The sequence below is a fragment of the Varanus komodoensis genome, unplaced genomic scaffold (genome assembly GCF_004798865.1).
Source record: "Varanus komodoensis strain SLA01 unplaced genomic scaffold, ASM479886v1 scaffold7_1, whole genome shotgun sequence".
NCBI classification, from domain to species: Eukaryota; Metazoa; Chordata; class Lepidosauria; order Squamata; family Varanidae; genus Varanus; species Varanus komodoensis.
In genome coordinates, this window is record NW_025336479.1 from 73238 (window position 1) to 95311 (window position 22074).

General features: G+C 48.2%; 2 protein-coding genes across 2 annotated transcripts in view; one reads left to right on the forward strand and one right to left on the reverse strand.

The window, feature by feature from the left end:
• Positions 1-4821: 4821 nt before the first annotated feature.
• Positions 4822-21213, reverse strand: CD300LF (CD300 molecule like family member f). Its single transcript, XM_044453781.1, has 7 exons — positions 20898-21213; positions 14762-15094; positions 12221-12308; positions 11540-11628; positions 8097-8131; positions 6905-7057; positions 4822-5801 (listed from the first exon to the last, which is right to left on the reverse strand). Exons 1-7 carry the CDS (start codon positions 20953-20955, stop codon positions 5715-5717), a joined length of 843 nt encoding a protein of 280 aa, XP_044309716.1. The 5' UTR covers positions 20956-21213; the 3' UTR covers positions 4822-5714.
• The window catches only part of RAB37 (RAB37, member RAS oncogene family), a 43518-nt gene continuing 42344 nt past the window's right edge, over positions 20901-22074 (forward strand). The window contains exon 1 of the mRNA XM_044453782.1: positions 20901-21067. Within this exon, the coding sequence (XP_044309717.1) occupies positions 20945-21067 (123 nt within the window). The 5' untranslated portion in view covers positions 20901-20944. The remainder of the gene's footprint in view (positions 21068-22074) is intronic.

The following is a 22074-nucleotide window of genomic DNA, read 5'->3' on the forward strand; positions in this document are numbered from 1 at the left end:
TACTAACATAATAAAATCATATTAAATATAATTTTAAATAGAGCCAGTTACAATAAAATACGGTTTTCACCAAATGCATGCACACAGACACACACATACTGCACATTGGACATACTAATCTTATGGTAGGGCAGACAGGTGGGGGCTTCTAAAGATGGTCATGTCCATTACTTCACATTCTTCAAAATGTGGTAAGATTGACCTGTTGTATTTTATGGCGGGGGGGGGATCCTGCTCATTTTGGAGTGGGTCCCTGGACATCTGCCCCAAAGGCCAGCTCTGATAGCACCACTGCAGGGAATGTGTGTTCCTAGGCACACCCCTAGATTGTATCATCCTTAGCTGGAATCAGGATGGCATCCACTCCAAAACGTTGGTCTTAAGGCAAAGCCATTGTGATTGCTGTTAAAGTCATCAGAGGGCAAACCCATAAGGGACTGCAGCAAAAGAGAGCAGTTACTAGTCTGGTAGCAACGTACAATTCACATTGTGACATGGGATGCTTATGTTAAAATATGCAGTTGTGAAGCTGAGACCAAGGAAGGCCAACGATCTCATCCAGAGTCAGATCAAGCTGGAAAAATTGGAGCTGGCAATGCCTTTTCTGCCTGGAGTTATGGAGGCTCCATGAGGCTGTAATGGGTAGCCCAAAGTGGAACCATTCAGGAATGATTGTATCACATGAATCTTTGGAATGTGTCAATTAGTGCCTCGCATTGGATCAATTCCTTCCCTATGGTTTCCCCATGGTGAAATGCATACTAATATGTCTGTATAGATCTGTCATATAGATTAAATAACTAATGTAGGCTAAGTGTTTTGAAGATTGGGAAAGGCAAAAATTATGTCACGTGTTCTATAGATCCCCAGCAGGAAAGTAAAGTGGGTGAATGTATTGCAAAGACAGCACAATATCATGCTGGGAAAGGTTAGGAGAATGAATAATGTATAGGGCCAGAGGCAGTGGTTGTGCATGCATAAGCCTTCCTCACACTCCTGCAAAAGCCTAATTCAAAGTCGAGCTGCAATGGACATAGAAAACAGACCTGTTCTTAGGGAACCGAGGCTCAAAAGAGTGTGCTGCACAGACTGCCTTGCCTTACTGCGAGCAGATCAGTTCTGCCTTTAAAAATGGAATGTCCTGCCCAGGGAGAGAAGCTGCGTTCTGAGAAGAGAAATGGTAACCTTGTAATTTGAATCTAAGTTGCCTTGCAGTGCTCAAAACATTTTTGCTTGCATCCAATGCTGGACCTGCTGAGAGCAAACTAGCATTGGATACGACCCTTAATCTGCAGTTGCTCTGCTGAGTCCTGCTTACTGCGGTTCTGAAACAGGCCTTTCTCCAATCAAGCCCTTCTCTCCATAAGTAGCCCTGTAGAGGGATGCTGTGATAGTCATATGTGATTCCCTCTGAGCTCTAAAAATTGCTACAGAAATACTCATCTAGTGATGGTGGTTATGGATAAAAAAAGGTGAGTTAGACCCACAACCGGCAAATTTGAGCATCCATTTAGTTCATGAGACACTGATCCCAAGTTTTATCGATGCAAGCAACCACATGTGACCTCCCATTCAGTATGTTTGCAGCCACTGCTGAGATCATCCCCAGTTAGCTAGTCTTGGTGCCAGGGGGTTGCTAGGGAGCTGGACCTTCCCATGTGTATGGAGACGGAGAAAATCGGCTGAGGCAAATGAACTGCTTAGAACAGCAGAGGTGACATCATGATGTGTGATCAGATATGACATCACCCTGCCTGGTGTCTGGCACAGAGAGTCAAAGAGAAAGCCGAATGGTCTAGGCGGGTCACGGAGACTCAATAAGAAGGAAATGGACAGGGCAGCTGGTTTTCCTCCACAAGGCAAGAGAATGTCTTTGAGAATGTATGCAGCTAATAACAACCTGTTAAAAACCAGCCCCTCTAAATGGATCGCAAGGCAAACTTCCTGCAATCAAAATGCTCTGTGTCCTGCCCCCCCACTCCCCCCAGTTCCAAGCAGGCCAGGAAAAAAAGGTTTCTAACTAAATTCTTTATTATGTTGAAGCTGTCGAGCCACACTGGCTTTGTAAGACAGAATAAGAGCATTGAAGTAGTCAGTAACCAAAGACACCAGATAGGTTAGAATACTGACCATTAGGGGACTGTAGCTGAGTGATAGGAAGCTGATTTCAAACCAAATCCCACTCTTCCCTTCCCAGCCGAAGGGAGTTTGCTCCACCTTTAGGGTGGTTCCTGTTTGTGGGAATGTCTGACGCTACTCAGCTGGTCGGCCCTTTTGATCCGATGATGTACAATTGGATGAACAGAGGCAAGTCTGTCCCCATCCAACTTTGCCTGTTCAACAGTTTTCCACAGAACCAGACCTGGCCTGTTTTTCGGCAGGCCTTTGCCACGTCTCTGGGTCTCTTGGCATTCCAGCCAATCCCTCTCCTTCCTCCTCTTCTGATTCAGAATCTGAAGCAACAACCTTGGAAGGCTGCATTCTTAGAGAAGAGGGCCTCACCCTTCAGTCATACCCTGTTGCAAGGATTAGTGTATAGGCTACGTGAAATCACAAAGGTTCATACATATTGTTGTGTGCGTATTGCTGTGTGCGCTGTTCCAAGGGTACGCCTCAATGGTATACTTTTTTCTTCCACTGATTAAAAGCATCTTTGTGCACATTTGTCATTCATTTTCAAATGAATCCATCTTTCATACGCATTTTTGAAAGGCATGCATTCCCAAGCTGCTTTTTCCATGAGTTGCATCGCAAGCTCAGAAATATTTGGACTCAGACCACAGTTCACATTCATATCTGGTTTGCTTCTAGGAGGTGTGAACTGGATTAATTCTGGTCAGCCATGAACTGGAGCATTTTCCCATGCATTCCTAAACTGAAGGGAAAAAATTGGAACCACCCAGGACTGGTTCATGCAGGTCTCTTACCATTCCTTCTCATCTATCTTTCACCCTCAGGCCAAACAAGCATGCAATCAGCACAGTTATCCCATTATAATATTCCATTATAATCCCACAGGTCTCCCAATTACTTCTGTTCAGGACAGCAGCACTGGAAACTGGAAGCATGACATGCCTACAGGTAGTAGCTGTTATGCCTGCGAAGTGCATAGACATGAGCCAAATGCAAAAGTGCCCTTGATATCCCCTCTATTCTGGAGCTGCATAGCTTACATCCTCATCTCGGTCAGAATGTTCTTTTTTTCAGGAGTTAATCTTACTGATCTTTACCCGCCCCCCTCCACAGTGATCTGGCCCATTTAAGGGAACTGCAGGGGGAGGGTGGGAGCTACACCCCACTGTTCATAGCAGCTGCGAATGATTCACCAGCTCTTAGCTCTAGCACGGCTGGAGCTTGGCTGGTTGATTCAGGGCTGCGATTCAGTCCGACTGAGAAGGCGACCAGCACCGATCAGCCACTTCCCGTCCGCAGGGTGCTCACGGATAGAACGACGTGTGGGTCCTGCTGCTGGGCCACTCCCCACATCCTGGGCTCCCAATTCTTTTGGAGGCCTTGGCACCAATGAATGCCCCCTCAGCATATCCTCTTGCATTGCCTCTACCATCCAGGCACTCTGCTGTGCTAACCTAGGGCAGCCCTCCCCAGGCTGGTGCTTGTCAGATGTTTTGGACTACAACTCCCAACCGCTCCGGCCAGCGTGCACAAGGGTTGTGGGTGACGGAGGCTGCCACAATGGGGGGCATCAGGGTGGGGAAGGCTGTTCAGTCTAAGGTCTTGGACTGACTCTCCTTCTCAGTCCTGTGTCACCTGTCAGGAGAGGCTTCCCTGAAATGGCCCACCGCGGAACGGCCGGCCGTGTCCCTTGCAGCGTGGAAACCGCGCAGATTGGCTTGTCGTGGCAGAGGAACCGAGCTGCTCAGTGGGGCACTAAACGCGGTGGGATTTGCTTCTTGGTGAGCCTGCATACGATCGATCGCTCTGCTAATGCCCTCATACTTCAGAGACCGGAAAAGGTGTATCTAGCTGCCTGGATCCTGCTTGGAGTTGCAGGCTTTTTCTCTCTCTAAACTTGCATGGAAATGCACCTTCAGTGGGGATAAAAGAAGGATTATTTAGTAACTCTTCAAGCTTAGAAATGGGACATTTTTATTACATGCTATGCACAAAAAAGAAGCTTTCCAGAACATTTGGCATTGATTAAAGCAATGTTACTCTTGTGACAATGCTCCTCAGCCAAAATAGGCTGCTGGAATGCCTTATAAAAATACCCTCTTTGCCCTCTGGCTTACAACCTAAAAGACAGGACAGAAAATGGAAAGGGACTGATAACCAGGAGAAGAAAAGCAAACTCAGGAAGTAGTTGGTAGTTGCAAAGGTCTAATATTGACCAGCTGGCATGGAAAGCCGTTCAAGCAAGGAGCCAAATGTTGCATAGCCGAGGAAATAGCCCTGCTTCCTGACCCATCCTGTCACTCCTGCACTGCATCCTGACAGAAGGAACCAAGCTGGATGGTCTAAGCCAGGGGTCCTCATGGGTCCACGGGCTGGAGCCGGCCCACCTTGCCCATTTGGACCTGCCGCATGCGCGCCCGCACCCACATGCGCCCCTGCTGCCGCCTACCTTGCCCCGCGCGCAGGGAGGTAGTGGTCTGCTCACGCAGAGAAATCGATCTCCAAGCGAGCAAGCCGCTGCCTCGTGCGCCCGCCGACTTGCCTCGCCTCGCCGCGCCCCCCGCCCCTGCCCCAGCGTGCGCCTGCACACACCTTCCCCGCCCCCGCCCCCTCGCCGGCCCGCACGCGCCACTAGCACCACCTTTCTGGCCCATGCCAAGCACCAGCATCTTTCAACTGGCCCCCTGGTGAAAAAGTTTGGGGACCCCTGCTCTAAGCTCTGCTGCTTTCAGTTTTAACATTTCACAAGCTTGAATGAGGACTTTTGGGATCATTCACAAGATCCAGTATCCTCTTTGAATGAGGAGCAACTGAACAGAATTCTGCTCCCAAATACACTGGGAAATTCAAACCCACACCAAGAGTTTTTTCAACCTGTCTCATGAGCGATACTTCTAGGAAACATCCACTCTCGTCAGTGGAGTGGGTCAGTCTCCCAGCCGCCCAATGTGCAACAGAAAAGCCGTCTTAGCAAAAATGCATCCGCCACACTTCCTCCTCCTCCTCTTCTCTCAAGCTGCAGCTTTTGATTTATCCTCACCATCAGAAGCCATTTGCATCCCTTTGCTTAATTATATCCACCCCAAGAGAGTTTCCTGAACAGTAATTCTAAGACGACCAGGACTACAGTCTCAGACATACATACAAGTCAGCATTCAGATGTCACTGGTTCTAATAAGATAAGTATCCCTTACAAAAGAAATCGGGTCACAGCTGCTTTCCCCAACCTGGTGCCCTCCGAGGTGGCTAGGAATGGAGGCAGTTGGGAAAGCTGGCTCACAGGAATGCAAGCAACCTGTTGGCCCAATTGCAATACAACAGTATTTCACAATCCATTGCAAAACAGGTCACCATCGCAGGAGGCCCTGCTTTGAAAGGAATTGCTTGGGCACCTGTGAAAGCTCAAAGCAGGTGGCTGACCCACAGCTTGGAGGCAGAGGCTGATTTCACTCAAGATGGTGTTTTGGCAATGGCATTCTGCTCATCATGGGCAGAATGACCGGGGTCTCCCCACAGGGCAACTTAAGGGATGAGGTAGTCCATTAGGAGAGGAGGAGGATGTCCCATGGCAGACAGGATGTCTACCTTGTGTTGGCATAGGTGGCATCTTCATTCAGGTCAGGAAACCTTAAGGTACTATAAGCAACATCTTCTGTGTATTCAGGAAGCTGGAAAGGTGACACAAAGGACATCGGTCAGTGAGAGGGGCTGGGGAACGGGAACATCACGTGCAAACCACAAGACAGCGAGGACTAGCAGACGGGCTGACCTTCATTAGGAAAGCCCCTTTTTCTCATCCTAGCCTGTCGCAGAGAGGACCAAGCCTCACACCTGGAGCTGAGAAGGAGGGAGGGGGAGGAATTAGCATTCAACCCTGGGCAGGCGGAGCACTTAGACATCAGCAAAACGTAGGACAGGCATAACCAGACAAGGAGACAAAAGTGAACTCAGATTTGCAGAACCTTTTCGCACGTGAATTACCAGTAGCGATGCAAATGTGGGCATAGTGAAGAAGGCACTGGCCAGGGGCAGCCTGTTTCCCCGTTCAGTCAGGTGCTATGCAGATGCTAACTTTTGACAGGCAACTTCAAGGTCCCTGAGTTTCCTCCTTTCTTATACTCTTTTCTCTTAACCTTCAAACAGGGCTTGGGTCCTCCAACTACGGCCCGCGGGACGGATCCAGCCCGCCATGGCCATCCGTCCGGCTCACGCCGCCATTTGCCGCCCGCACGTGCGCTTGCTGTGTGGGCGGGGAGGTGGTGGCTGGCTGGCTGGCTGGCTGGCTGGCTCGCTCAGAGATGGTCTCCAAGCGAGTGAGCTGCCGCCTGCCTCCCATATGCGCGCGTTCGCCGCTGCCTCACAGCACGGGCAGGGAGGTGGTGGCTCGCTCGCGTGGAGACGGTCTTGGACTCGCTGGGAGACCTCCGAGCGGGCGAGCCATTGCTGTGTGCGCCCGACGGCACCTCACCAGCCCCTGCCCCCAGGCACCCCCACCTCACCGGCCCGCGATGGTCACCACAGCCCTTCAAACTGGCCCCCTATTCAAAACGTTTGAGGACCCCTGAAATTGGGCCTCTGACAGCCATTCAAATAGATGCCTATCCCCTGTAAATGAGCCCCAGGGTCTCTTTTTCAGAATAAAAGTCCCCAATTTGCAATATGCTCAATAAACACCATGCATTTAGGAATGGTCCTTAATATGCATGGAAACTCAAAGGCAGGATCCAAAAGAGACCAGAAAACATGGGCAAATTCTGGCAAAGGAGAGAACCTGTGGTGGAGAAGCATAACTTCTTGCTATCACAGATGCATATTCCACGTCTTCTGCACATTTGGTGTCTTCGTCAGAGCTGGGAGATGTTGTCTCGTTGTGGTTCTGGAGCTCTGTTCCACTGGAAGTATTGCCATCTGTCTGCCTAGGAGCCTGAAATAAAAGCAAGAGCATGAGCTGCCTGATTTGGGGTATCTGAGCAGACTCCAGCAGGCTGTGCAGCTGTAGCAGTGACTCCAAGGTTGTCTGAGACTTAAGGCTTTTCGATGCACCAAAAAGCGGGGAGCAGCCATGCTTTCGCATCCGAAGTCATAGCAGACAACACAACCTTCAAAGTACAGAACCACAGGCTGGTCCCTGGAGAGCCGCAGCACAGTGGCCAAGCACCAAGCATTCCTAGGGTGAATCCCAGCATCGCTAGGTAGGGCTGGAAAAGCTGCCTGAATCCCTGGGGAGCTGCTGCCAGTCGGTGCTGGCAGTGCTGAGCAAAATGGACCAAGGTTTTGGCTCCATATACGGCAGCTGCCTATATCCTATTCCAACTGGCGGACACAGTGGGCATTCCATGTGGCACCACCCTGACTATGGAATACTACACCAGGGGTATTCACTCGGCACCTATTTTATTATTTTTCCAGCAGAAAACGTAGACCCTTTTTAATGTTCTGAGGTCTTGGCATAGTTTCACTTCCTATCAAACTGGGCTAAAGCTGTTTTTATACAGGGTTGTAGGTAATGCGTGTTTTAGTGAAACGATACTGTCAGTAGCTATATCTATGCTATTCTTACTTGTCCCTTGTTTTAATTTTGTATGGCTGGTTTTTTGCCCTGTACATCTTCCTGTATGTGCGTCTTCCTTTTGTAAAAATAGCTCACACATCTCATAAATAAAATTCCACACACTGCACAAGCTAAGCTCTGTGGTCACCGTCTGTGAAAAGAGCTGCTGTTCTTGGCAGGTGTGAGCAGTATGGAGCCCATCAGAGGCGCCCTCCTCCCTATCCAGGCACTGTGCTGAGGTGGAGAACTCCTTCCCAGGACTGCCTGTGGCTGTGGGCACCAGCTCCACTTCCAACCGTCCCGTGAGGCTCCCCTGCCCCTTCTACTCCCTGCTTCCCTAGGTTGCCCGGGAAGGTATATGCCTGAATTCTTGAATGTGGAAGGGAACAAAAGCAGCCATTTAATTACTTACTGTGGACAGCATAATATCCGCACGTGCTTTTGCAGCTGAAAAGACAGCAGATAGTTTTAAGTCCCTGATGCAATACTGTAGCCTATATTTCTAAATCAAACAATGGACAAAAGAATCAGAAAAGTAAATGCATAGGGAGGAATATGCATCTCTACAATACCCACACACAGTTTTCGAAGCAGAAAGGAAGCTTCCCAAGACATGTGGGCACTTGCTATGGGAAGTGGGTGATGTCTTCCCACCCTTCTCAGGCTGATTCCCACATAGGTCTGCGCTAGGCCACATTGACGGTAGCTGTGGCTCAGCTCCCCCGTGTGTTCCGCAGTCAGGCAAAACAAGGCACCCTCCCATCACAGGAAGCTGGGGGAGATGCATGCCACCAGATCAGATGTATAATGGCTGCACTTGCAGAGCTGTGTCCCCTGTACCGATGGCTGCACCCATACACCAGGATGGCCACCTGCTGCATGCACTGATTATCCTGGAGGAGCTACTACATGCACTGGGCCGCCTCACAAAGTTAAGCAAGGACGGAGCCGAAACTCCCCACTGCCTTGCTAAGGACATGGCCCTAAATCTACCCCCAAAACCTTAAGGGTCCACTCATGCCGACGGGCCGGAAGGGGTGTGTGCACATGTCCATTGTGTGTTCCACCCATTGGTACCAGGTGAAAAGTCAGTGCAATTGCCTCTCAGGGGACCATTTTCAGGAAGGACTGCAGCTCAGGAGCAAAGGGTTTGCCTTCTCCCCATGTTGCAGCTCTCCAGCCTGGCAGGTAAGCACAGAAAAATTTTCTGCGCTGCCAGAGGCAGGTTTGCCCCACTCTTGGCTTCCATGCAGAGAATGGCCTTTTCAGGTGGATCACAACAAGGAGGAGAGACAGAAAGCTTTGCCCCTTCTTGCCCACCCCAGCTCCCTCCTTCATGGGGCAATTATGCTTAGAATACACCATTTCATTGATGCCAGTGGAAAGATTGCGCCCCACATCTTTTAAGTGTCTAGCAATGCTCCCACTCCCCAGAAAATCTTTCACTGGTATTAACCCTCTTTTGTGGGGAGCATCTTTGTTTCGACACGGCCCTCCACACACACCTGAAAGTGGCTGGGCTGAAAGGTTTGGCCCATCGCTGTGCTCTTCACTGTGTCATTTGCTTCCAGTAGGAAACTGATGACCTCCAAAATTTCCCACCTGGAATCCCACGACTGGCTGCACAAGCACCTGTAAGCTTTTGGCAAGGGCGCTGGCTGAGCACTTGGACAAGCACAAGCCTTTCAGAACAAGGGACGGGACGCTCTGGAATCCCTTCTAATAAGGCAGTGGAGAATGGGAAGAAGAGTCCTTAACTGGGGCAGAATATTAATTCATATTATTGTGTTATTATTTTAATTTTCTCTATGCCACACACATGCATGCAAGCTATTTTCTATCGCTGACTCTTTACAAGATCTTAGTAAATTGATCCATTTGCAAGGATTGTAGTGATTCCAATTTTTAAAAGCAGTGAATTGTTCAAAGTCATGCAGGGAATCAGAGGCACTGAATGTTTCAGCAGCTTGCAGCCTCATGACAAGGAGGTGCCTTCATCCCAATGTAGAAGATGCAAGCTTAAACATTTGACAGCAACAGAACAAGTCATTGCTGCTAATATTTTCAATCACGGCATCCCATTTGTGGAATGTTCTCCCCAGAAATGCTCACCTGGTGCCTACATCTTGATCCTTCTGCACCAGGTGAAGATGTTTTGGTTCTCCCAGGAATTATAAGAGCTGCATTTAGCAGCTTTCAGCACTCCATTTTGCTGTGAATTTTAATTTGGTTATTGGATGATGTAATGGGTTTATGTTTTGCAGCCAGTTCTATTTTGCTTTTCTTCCACACTGTTTTATATTTTTAAGTTTTAATGTTTGTACTTCATGTCACCCAGAGAACTTTGGTTATCGGGTAGTTTAAATGCACAGTAAGGATTCAGTCCTATGGCCTCCTCACATTGCCTGGGGGGCCACAGGATTATTCAGAACACCAGCTCCAAGGTCCTGCAACCTCAGAGGTGGGACTCTAAAACCACGCCATCCCCTCTGCAGCCAGCCAGGGAGGAACCATGCCAACTTCCCCTCTCTTGTTGGAATTCTGCCTTGGAGAGGAGGAACGGATGGAAGGCACAGTCCAGGCTTCCAGAGAGCAGATATTGCTGCCATCACACTTTGTGCTCTGTGTTGAATTCAGAGATTTACATGCATAGAAGTCAGAGAGTATAGGATGGTACTCTAAATAAATACGATAAAAATGTTGCAATGAATAGGAGAATTTGTAGATAAACTCTTTCTATGGATCTTAATACATCACTATTCATTCATTCATTCATTTATTTATATTTCCCTTTCTATTCCACCAGTTATTTAAAAAAGTCCCTAGGTGGCCTACAAAATCACAATAATACATTTTTAAATATAGAACAATTTAAATTTTTAAAGCCTTAACATTTTTAAAATCAAATATAATCATAAAACTGTAACATTAAATAGGTGGAAGGGAGTTAGGATAAGTTAAAATAGATATTGAAAATGTATGTTTTTGCCTGGCGCTGAAATGAAAATGGTGACAGCACCAAGTAGATTTCCCTTGAGAGTTTATTCCAGAGGTGGGGAGCAGCTGCTGAGAAGGCCCTTTTCCTATTCGCCACCCCCCTCACCTCTTTGAGGGGTAGCTCCTGTAGAAGGGCCTCCTGCTCTGATCTAAGGGGCCAGGCAGGTTCATATGGGTGAAGGATGGTCCCTTAGGTAGCCAGGCCCTAAGCCACTTAGGACTTTTCATGTCAAACAAGCACCTATTTGGGTGGGGGAGAAAGTTAGTGCTGTCGTCTGTACGTGATGGCATCCAAAGTGGTTGCCTGTAACCCTCCGAAGAAGGTGAGTCTCACAGGCATCCAGTGGCAGACGGGAGGAACACAAAGAGTAGGATTACCCCCAGGCTCCCCTCACCCTCCAAAACTTTTTGATTTTGGCTGCCTAAAGATTTTTCCCTCCCTCACGGGGAGTAGATGCTGAGGCACCACGGGAATGCCCTCCCTTCTGCACCAGCACCCATGACCGTCTCCATTTTGGAGCCCAGCCAGCCCAGAAACAGCTGCACTAGCTGAGAGAGTGGCAGTGGAGCAGGTGGGCTTCTGAGGCTGAAGTTCAGCTCCGACTTTCCAAGGTCAGAGCTGGGACTCTGGTTCATCCTTTTCCCCAAAACAACATTGAGAAGGTAGATAAGCCTGTGCCCTGAATCGCTTGTTGACTTTGTTCAACCCACAACCCAATCTGAGGAGGGACAGGTCAGTCAAATAGGTAACATGGAGGAGAGCAGAAAGGAAGATGGAGAGACCAGAAGTGGCAGCAACCTCCAGAGGGATGAGACAGCCGAGACAAATGCAGGGAATTTCCACAAACTTCTACTCACCCTTCTGCCTCTTGATCTTGCACATTATCAGCAAAGCTGTTACCAAAATGACCGTCAGCACCAGAAAAGCGGCTGGTAACACGAGTATGCTGTTGAAGACAAGACTTCTCAGACAAAGAGGAGGAAGATATGGGAAGCACCACTTGGCTGTGCCTTTTGGCCATCCAGTTAAGCCACCCTGGACCAGGCCAGACGACTACTTGGCTTGCTCTTGTGGTCCCATGGTGGCCAATCAGATACCCCTGGGAAGCCTATGAGTTGCACTGGAGGGCAATAGCAGCTCCTGCTCATCTTTTCCAGCAAATGGGGCCAGATGATCCAGGACATCATCTTGAGCCAACATGGCGAGTAGCGATGGGCAGCCCCATCCTCTGGGAATTTGTCTAAGTTCCTTTTTAAGTTATTCCAGTTGATGGCCGCTCCTGCATCTCCTATAAGTGAATTTCACAGCTTAACAGTGCACTCTGTGAAGGGTGTGATGTTACATGGATGAATGAGTTGGACTTGTTCCATTTAGATGGAATTCAGAAGCAAGGAATATTCCTCCATAGGAAAGAAACCCTTAACCTAGAAATGGAGCCTGTGATAAAAAGGAACCACATTTTACTCCTTAGCTAGCCATCTCGTTCTTATAGTGCCTTCGAGTTCCCCACACAAACATGTCTGTCTGCTTATTCTTACTGAATGTTGTCTGGATTTGGACTCTCAGTAGAGATGACTGAGGTTGTAGACAAATGATCAGTCGTTGAAGCTGCTGTTGTAGTCGGCTCTAAAACAGAAACCAAAATTTAGTGACCCTTGAGGACATTTGAGTCATGCCTTCACATTCCTAAACGTCGCATGCATTCAAGAGTGCAAGCACAGACATGTCATGAGTCTCATCCGTTTCCCGTACACCAGTGGAACCAGGCTGAGGCAGCTTATGCTGTTGGTTCCATCTCTAGGGAGCAAGGAAAACCCTTTCTATTTAATTATTTTATCTTATTGTATTCTTGACTTATCATAGGATTATAGAATAGTGGAATTGGAAGGGGCCATGAAGGCCATCAAGTCCAACCACCTGCTCAGTGTAGGACACCAAGTTACACCATCCCACTCAGATGACTTGTCTTGTCTTGACTTGACTTATTTACCTATACTGCCCAAGAGCTGACATTTTCTGACTGTCAAACAATAGTAATAAATACTATAAAATGCAGTATAGAATAAAACAGGGAAACATCATAAAATTAAAACTGTTCCAACTGCTGCAGCTTCTGAATGGCTTCAAGGGCACCCCCACATAGAAAGCATTGCAGTAATCTATCTTGCAGATCACCAGTGCATAGATTACAGAAGATGGGTTATTTCTGTTTGGAAAGGGTTGTGGCCAGGCCACCAGCCAAAGCTAGTAGAAAGCACTCCATGCTACTGAGGCCACTGGGATTTCACGGTACAGGGATGGCTAAAGGAGTACCCCCAAGCTATGACCTCCAGAACAAGTTGAGTACCCTCCATCCGGGCAGGTGAACCACCCACCGACCGCATCTCAGTCTTGTCTGGGTTGAACTTCAGTTTGTTAGCCCTCACCCAGTCCATTGTTGCAGGCAGACACCAGTTTAGCACATCGACAGCCTCACCTGCTGAAGATGTAAAGGAGAAGCAGAGCTGCATGTCATCAGTATCATCAGTGCACTGCTGGCAATGCTCTCCAACTCTCCAGATGACCCTCCTTCGTGGCTCCCTGCAGATGTTAAATAGCACCGGGGACAAAACTGACCCCCAAGGAGCCTAATGTTGCAGGATCCACAAGGCCAAGCAATATTTCCCATGCACTACCTTCTGGAGCCAACCTGCCAAGTAGAGGTGAGCTGCAAAGCAGTGTCCCCACTCCCAGTTCAGGCAGTTGCCCAAAGGATGCCACGGTTGGTACGGAAAGCTGTTGAGACATTCAGGAGCATCAACAGGATTCTACTCCCCTGTTTCTTCTCCAGCACAGGTCATCATACAGTAACCAAAGCCACGTCCGCACCTAAACCCAGCTTGAAACCCAACTGAAATGAATCCCGATAATCAGTCTCTTCCAAGACTTCCTGGAGCTAGTTAGCTACCGACTACTATTCAAGGACCTTGCCCAGGAAGGGAACATTTGCCACTGGCCTAAAATTACTTGGATCCTCTGGAATTCTTCAGGAATGGCCTCACTGCCACCTTTTTAAGGCAGCACTGGAGCCCTCCCTCTTGTAAAGAGGCTTCGATCACCTCCCTGGTCCAGCCAACTGTTCCTCCCTGCTAGCTGTGATAAGCCAAGAAGAGCAATGGGTGTGGAAGCACCTTGCCAACCTCCTTGAGCTGAACCAACTGAAACTCTTCCAGAAAAACTTAGTCTGGGCTGTGCTTTGGGAACTTCTCCAAATTCAGCTGCTACAAAATTGGAGTCTAGCAGCTGCAAGAGATTTTACCCAGAGAGCCTAGCAAATGTATTTCAGCAGGCCTCAGATGGGCCTAAGATGTCCTTGGGACCAGCATGTAATAGGCCCCAGATGATCTTAAAGAGCGTCACTGGACAGCAAACAGAAGATAGCAGGGAAGCAGTGAAATGCTGGTTCCCGATTGTGAGCACTTGCCAGTGCTAAACTGCATCCAGCTGGAGCTTTTCTCCACCTGCGTTCAAACTGTCCCCAGTGTTCTGCCACTGCTCTTAGATCCAGGCCATGCCACAGAGCCGCATGAGCTCTGCTACAGAGAAGTGCTCAGGAGCAGTCTTGCTCCAGCGAACCACCAGGGATTGATCAGCCAGCCAGCCAGCCAGCCCTATCACCTGGACAATCCCCAGGGGCCCTCTGGAAGCCTTCTGGATCCATAGCTTTGAGGGCAGGCCACCTTAACTGGTCCCCACCCTTCCAGTTGGGAAAAGTTGCCATTGGTCTAAATCTCAGCAGGCAGTGATCTGACAGTGACTAAGTCCCCCACCAGCAGATCATTATCCCCATGCCAGGTTGAAAAAAGCAAAACAAATCCAGAGTGTGTCCTGCTACATGTGCTGGGCTGATGACGTGTTGGGATAGTCCTATCATTTGTCTGATGGCATGTTGGGATAGCCCTATGATTTGTGGGAGTAAGCCCCTTCTGAGTAAATTTGCAAATGTTTAGGCTTTCTCTTTCTCCCTCTTTTTCCAGCTTTCTTCCCCTTTCACTGTGTTTGGTCTTGAGGTTCCTGCTGAGGTTAGAAAAGGGACTCACCTGGGAGAACAGTAATAGTTACAGGGGTTCCAAGATCCACCCCAGATCTTTCTATGATACACCAGTATCCATCAGCATCTTGCTCTGTGAGGTTCTCCATCCTCACGGTGAACTGAAAATGTGTGTGGTCATCCTTGATGGAAGTCCTCTGGGCCTTCACCTCGGCCTCTGTGCCCCTGGTCTTCACAACTGTTCGACAACTGCTCCATTTGGCTCCTCGGCACCAATATTTCACAGAGTTGCGATAGGATCGATCATATGTGCAATTCACAGACAGGGACCTGTCAAGAAACCCGGTCTGTTCTGAGGGGCCACTCACAGAGCAGGTAACACCTGAAAACAGAATAAGACTGCATTGTGACCGCAGCTCAAGCCATTATCCCTCCTGTTCTAGCAGAAAACTGTTGACTGACACGTTGCCGCTGCTGAACTGGAGGCCTTGGCAAGAGGGGTGCACTTCCGGAGGTTTTTGTATAGCTGGTTGCATGACAGGTACTTGTGAGGAAATCCATAAACACAGCCTGGTGTTCAGGATGAGCTTGCACGGCACATCGAGCGCGGGACACAGTCCTGTCCCTAGCAGCAAGCCTGGAACGGCCTCTCACACTGAAGTCGCCACTTGAACGGTGGGGGAGATTTGAATCAACCCAGAGGAGGAAGGATGCATACAATCTGCACAGCCAGAGTCCCTAATTAATGAGTGGATGGTCCTCTGCTTGTGAACTAGGCACACTGCACGTGTGACAAAGGAGAGGACACCTATTTTCCTAGGTGGCAGTCATGTGAACTAACAAAGGGGGACTGGGGGGCGAGGGGAGGGATGGGAGGTGGAAAGGGTTAATACGCAAACTGCAAAGAAAACAAATATCAGTGAGCAACTTTCAGATCAGGGCCAGATTCAGTCAGTGGAGGTTCCCCTTTCAGCCTGGAGGCATCTTCTTCCGCTTGGTTTCTGTGCAGACAACATCTCTAATCTCCGGTCACCCATGAAAGACCACAGCTGGGATTTCCCAAGTAAGACAGACTTTTCTTAGTACAGAGCAGGGAAAGGGGCTCCTGTCTCCAATCAGGGATCACTTATTTAAAGGCATTTAAAATTTAAATACCCTCCTTGCTATTTAAAGTTTAAATGCCTTTACCTTTTAGAAGTGAGTGGTACTTTGCACGCCCAAAAGCAGATAACCTGATGCTTTCCCTTAGGATTCCTTTAGATCTGTGCTGGGCAACTTCAGGAAGTATGGAGACCTGGACTCCCCTCTGGAGATGCTGAAAATGGGCAGGGGGATGAAAGCGAAATGGCATCCAGAGCTGCTACAGGGAAGCTTCCAGAGCATACAGGAGCTGAGCAGGCCTGTCAAGGGCAGGATACTGACAACAGCAAGTCCTTGTGCTCTATTTGCATTTCAAATGTTGACCAGCCACTGCCAAGCGGTTCCATGCTGCAGATTCCACAGAAGTGAAGGTTATTACTTTTTAGCCCATCAGGCTGCTGCAAAAGGCCGAATGGATGCCAGAAAGAAAAGGCAAAGGCTGCTGAAAAATTAAATGGGACTACTGTTGGGAAAAATCCAGATAAATCTTTATCGGAAAAGGCCGCTTATTTGTGCCTTTGTGATATAAAATTGAACCTGCAGTTGACAAAATCTCCGTTTTCAATTTGTGAGGAGGAAATAAAAACTGGGGGCCATGGGAAAGATCAAGAGTTTGAACCTCTGCTGCTTTATTGACCAGTGTCCTGGTACCTGCAGTCAGGAATGATAGATATTACCAGGTAGAGGCAAACTCAACTACAAAGTCACAGCCCATGGACAGACACTTTTATAACCTGCTAGTCAGATACACCAATGCAGAGTGTTACCTTTCCAGATAATCTTAGTACAATACCATTCTGATGTCTTTGGGCATGGCATAATGTTCTAAAGGGATCAGAAATTCTGGTAACAATAGTATGGAAAACATTACTGATTGCTGTATTCTAGCGAATCCTTGACAGTTCAGGTCAGCAGAGTCTGTCTGTTTAAACATACAAATATGTCTGATGTAGGAATCATTCAGGAAGTCTGGGTTGACAAGCATGCTCAGCAGGCACTCGTCTCTGTGGGACTTAGGTGGGCCCACTCAGAAGCAAATGGGCACCATTGTTTCAGTTTTCCCACAGGGATTTGCCTCCAGCAGTTTCCCAGTCTGGCTAACAATGCCATCTTCTGAAGGCAACAGCAATGCTGAACAGCAACCTGGCTGGGAGTTCTGCTGCTTTGTGAGAAAGAGGTATAATTCGATTTTCTAACGCAAAGGCACATATAAGCAACGTTCCACCAGGATTGATCTGAAATTTCCCAACACAGTATCCCTGCCCCTCTTTCTCAGAAAGAGAAGGAATTTCAAGCCAGGTTCCTGTTTGTTCCTTGAAGCGTTGTTATTGCTGACCTGTTCCTTTAAGAGATTGGAACTCTCTCCCCTCTTACATTATTAGTTTCACTGCATTGAGCTGTTGTTCTCTTAACCTGCTGGGCTGCAAACTGCCCTGATTAGTCTTCTTGCATATCAGTACCCACAGCCAAACCCTGTTATGATCCATGTGCCTTCCTCTTTGTCATATCAATACGCTGCAATCACTGACATTTACTGTGCCATTAGGTCATAGCCCCTCTGCAGCTTATTCACCTTGTTTTGTTCAGGAACAAATTACCTGTTGCTATGTCCCCATTATTTGCTCATCAGCCCTGCTGCTGTGTACCTGACTCGGAACCTATAAAACACTCTGTATATGCTCTAAAAGCTTGTAGTTGACTGTGAGGACTGCTACCTGGTAGTGCACTGTCATAAGTTTCTGCGGAGGCCTTGGGCAAGCTCAGCAATAAACCACTGAGGTTGAAGACAATTCGGTCTTCCCTGTGGGTCCACGTGTTCATTCCTGCAGCTGCTTTCAAGGTCTCTCACACTACCAAGCTTACCTAGCCTCCCAGCCACCATTTCAGCCATGTTTCAGGATCAATTTGATGGCCCCCTTTTAATAAGGCTGTAAGGAAGGGCTTGATTTTAATGAGTGCCTTATGGCCAAACTGGAGAATACACAGAAAATACACAAACAGCCCCACAATTGTCCTCCTGGCCTGCCCTTGCCCTGCACCACATGCAGCAATTGGAGGCCGAGTGCCTGATTGGAGCAGCAGCAGCAGAAGAAAGCAGCTCCTAACTTTTTCCCAACAAAGCAGCCCTTCCCAAGCTGCCTGTGTGGACGCTTGGCTGGAGATGCCTGAAGATTCCAGTTCACTGGTTGTACCCCACTGGTCCCTCTAACTGCGTATAGATTTGCAACAAGAAGCTGCACCGTCAGTGCCTCTTTACTGCTGAACAAAGGTTACATTATCTAAGCTGTCCTGATTTTGTTCCTTATTTTTAAAAATAAATTTGACTGAAGTATGTTTTCCTTCTCAATAAACACACACAGTGCCTTGCAGAAATACTCGGGGGGCCCTTTTACACTCCAGGCCAGGATCCACTGAGGTGAGGGGACAGTTGCCCCCCCAGCAGGCATCATCATCATCATCATCACTATTATTATCATTATCATTTTACTGCTGCTGTGTGTCTGAATTGCCTACTTGGAGAGCAATTGCCCTCCAACTGGGTCTGTTTCACTTTTCCAAATTTTGTTGTGTAACAACTTGGAATTGAAATGGATGTAACTGACCTTGTTACCACCTGATGCATAAAAGATACTCAGAATCATGAAAGTGCAAAATATTTTTGCTCTGGCACAAAAGTTAGGTAAATGAACACAAACTCCCGCTTGCTGGCTATTTAAGTATTTGTCCCCTTTGGGTTCCATCTGGTGCCTCCACCTATGGTAGTTTAAGTAGGTAATGGTTATCTACCTGTGTGCAATCACAGTGCCACATTGTCTCGGTTTAAATGCACCCACTTCTGGAAGAACCCTGAGTTTATTGGAGAGCATAATGGAACAAACAGCATCAGGAAGACCAAGGACCTGGCCACCACTCAGGGTAGAGTTATTTTTTAAAATCCCAAATTATGAACATCCCCCAGAGCCCCATTAAATCCATCATTACAAAACAGAAAGAAGCAACCGTGACTCTGCTGAGAGGAGGCCATCCACCAAAACCCAGTGAGTAGGTGAGGATGGCATTAGAGAGGCGACCAAGAGCTGAGCTGTAGCTCTGAAGGAGCTGAGAGAGGAGGAGCTGCCCATGGGACAAGCATCACCTGGACACTCCACAAGGCTGGCAGGAAGAAAGCTATTGCTAGAACAAGCCCATCTCAAACCCTGTTTGGAGTTGCAGAAAGGTATGTGGGGGGCACAGGAAGCACACAGGGGGACATTCTCTGGTCTGATGTGATGGAAAGTGAACTTTTGGGCCTTGCTGCAAAATGCCATGATTGTGCAGAGACCACTGTTCCCACATGGAAGCACAGTGGCGGCAGCATCATGTTATGGGGATGGTTTCCTCGGCCAGGACTGGGAAGCTGGTCAGGATCAAGGACAAGCCAAAACAGGGCAAATCTAGAGGGGAAACCGTTCCAGCTGGCAAGGGACCTGGAACATTGCCCTGAATGCACAGCCAAAGTTACACTGGAGTGGTCTAGAAACAAGAACTGGATTGTTCTAGAATAGCCCCAGTCAAGTCCAGACCGCTGCCTGATTGAGAACCTGTGACAAGACTAGGAAGTTGCTGTTCACCAATGGTCCCCATCCAGCCTGGTCGAGCTGCACCAGCTTTGTCAGGAAGGATGGCCAAACGCTGCAGGATCCAGGTGCACACAACGGACTGAGGCTTGTTCAAGAAGAGCTGCAGCAGTAGCTACTAGCACAGGAGCTTCTGTCAAGCACTGACTCAGTGGTGTGAATGTTCAGGCAACCAGCACATGCCGGTTTGTTTTTATTTATTTTTGTGCTGTGCTAAAAATGTTCTCCACTTCCACAATGTGCAGCATCTCGTGCGCCTCAAGGCATAACAATGCCAATTAAATCCATTTCAGTTACATGGTGTAGCCCAACACAATGGGGGAAAGTCAAAGGAGAGGGGTGACTAATTCTGCCAGGCAGTATCCCTCTCTACATACTTAGAAACAGAAAGAGAAGGATTTCCTGTGAGTGGAAGCAACCAAACCACAACTGGTTGTGCTAATTTCTTCAGCCCTCTGACTGCGATATGGAGAAATGGCTTCAGTTAAGCAATAAGGGAGGAGAAGGGGGCTGTGGTTCTCCTGCACCAGCTTCTCCTTGCTTCTGTCGAAAGAATTTGTATAATTATCAAGTGCTGATTGTTAGCATCACTGTGCCGGGAAGTATGCTAAGGGGGCAGTTCTGTTTGCCTACAGAAATTGTTTGGCTGTACCCACACTGATTCCTTCTAATAGATTTTTTACACTGTCCTTACACTGGCAGAAGATGCCATTTCTACAAAAGGAGAAAAGAGTAATCGTTTTAAGTTAAGAATCCCATGCAAAGATGGTTAATTTTTCATCTTGACACAGAGCAGCACTTGGGAACCACTTTGAAAACCCTAAGTCAAATTAGCCACCAGTGGTGCAGCTCAAGCTGGGCCTAGAAGCCAAGCCCAAAGTTCCCCCAGATGACCAGCCAGAGAGTGGCAGATGAGGGGATCAATAAACTGGAAATTCCAGTTTAACCCTAACCCTAAACTGGAAATTCCAGTTTATTCCCATAGATACACTGGAGTTATAATTTGAGTGAATTAACACGGAATTGGGCACACGCCCAGGATACACACATGTGCACGCAGTCACACATACATGCAGGGTGGTGTTGTTACTGCTGTAACATATCAAAAATATAGGAAAAGCTGAAAAGCATGGAACGGCAGTTGAGGATAGAGAAATGAAGCTGTGTGTGTTTTACCATAGGTAGATATCAAACGTCCAGAAGCTGAAATGCCACCAAACCCTAGGGATTCTCCCCTTTTAAGGCCCAGATCCCCAGCTATCTCTGCGTTGTGAGCCACCGATGCTGAATTTCCTTCTATGGCAGTGGCCAGAAACAGGAAGAGCCAACACAGTAACGTGTGGGGGCATCAAACATTCCCATTCCAGTCAGGGGGTCTCTACGCAGCTGCGCTCTCTCCAGGTAAGCTGACAAACACAAATAGCTCACCTGTCAGGAGGAAGAAGGACACTCCAGTCCTGAAGTACCATTGCAGGATGCCGGCCATCTCCTCACACTCACATTCTCCCGTTTCTTCCACGTCTTCTCTTCTGAATGCGATCAGGCAAATCTACTGCTCTCTTACCAGTGCTGTGGGATTTTTTCTCACATGCTTTATGGTAAGTAGCTCCCAGTCACTTCTGCTTTTCCTATCCAGTTAGGGAAACTGAAGCAGTCTCTCCCCTTCAGAATATCTACGGGGGAAAGCAGAAGTTGTCACCACTGCTGACATTCTGGAGACTGCGTTTGCAACATTTCAAGCTTAATGAAAGGAAGAGAATGTGGGTGATGGTGTGAAAAAGTCAGCGGGAATGCCCTGCCAGGAAGAATCTAACTGAAAGCAAGACTCATTTCCTCCAGCCTGAGGCCACGTTCAGACAAAATGACAAACCAGCATTCTAATGAGCCCCAGATCAGGGTTCAAGAGCCAAAGGGATGGTGCAAAGCACCTCATCACACCCGCTTATTTCCTTCTGCTAACAGGAGTGGCTTCACTCACCGGGAACTTGCCAGGAGGAAAGCACTGAGCATGACATCCAAGCAGGACTCCTGTTGGCCACTCCCCTAACAAGCCAGGGACTGGAGCCAGGAGGGCGAAGAATTCCTGGACTGTTAAGAAATATGTCAGGAGTCAGCTTTCCCCTCCTGTTCATTCCTGGTTACCAGTGTCACTTCTGCTGGTGAGAGGATCCAAATGGACATGATCAAGCTGCGTGGATTAGCACGTTTCTCTGGGATTCCACCTTGCCATTTGAGCAAGCATGGCCATCTTGTGCAAACTTTTCCAAGCACAGCATTCTTTGACTACAATAGCAGGTTGTTTTGATGCCTATTCCAGCCCCAGGAAGAATGAAACAATGGAAAGACACAGCCATAGAGGAGGGGACCAGGGCGTAAGAGACTAGCAGCCCAGGGCAATTTTGGCTCAACCTTTGCTAAAGGAGCACATATAGACTGGGTTCAGACGACCTGATAATCCACACCCAGAAGGTGAGTATGTGGATTGCGACTGAACCATGTATTGTTACTGAAGCATGGATTATCGTGCTGCCTGGATCCAGCTGTGCTAACAAGGCATGTTACGCACAACCAACCCATGGGAAAAGCATATGGTCTGCTGCTGGGT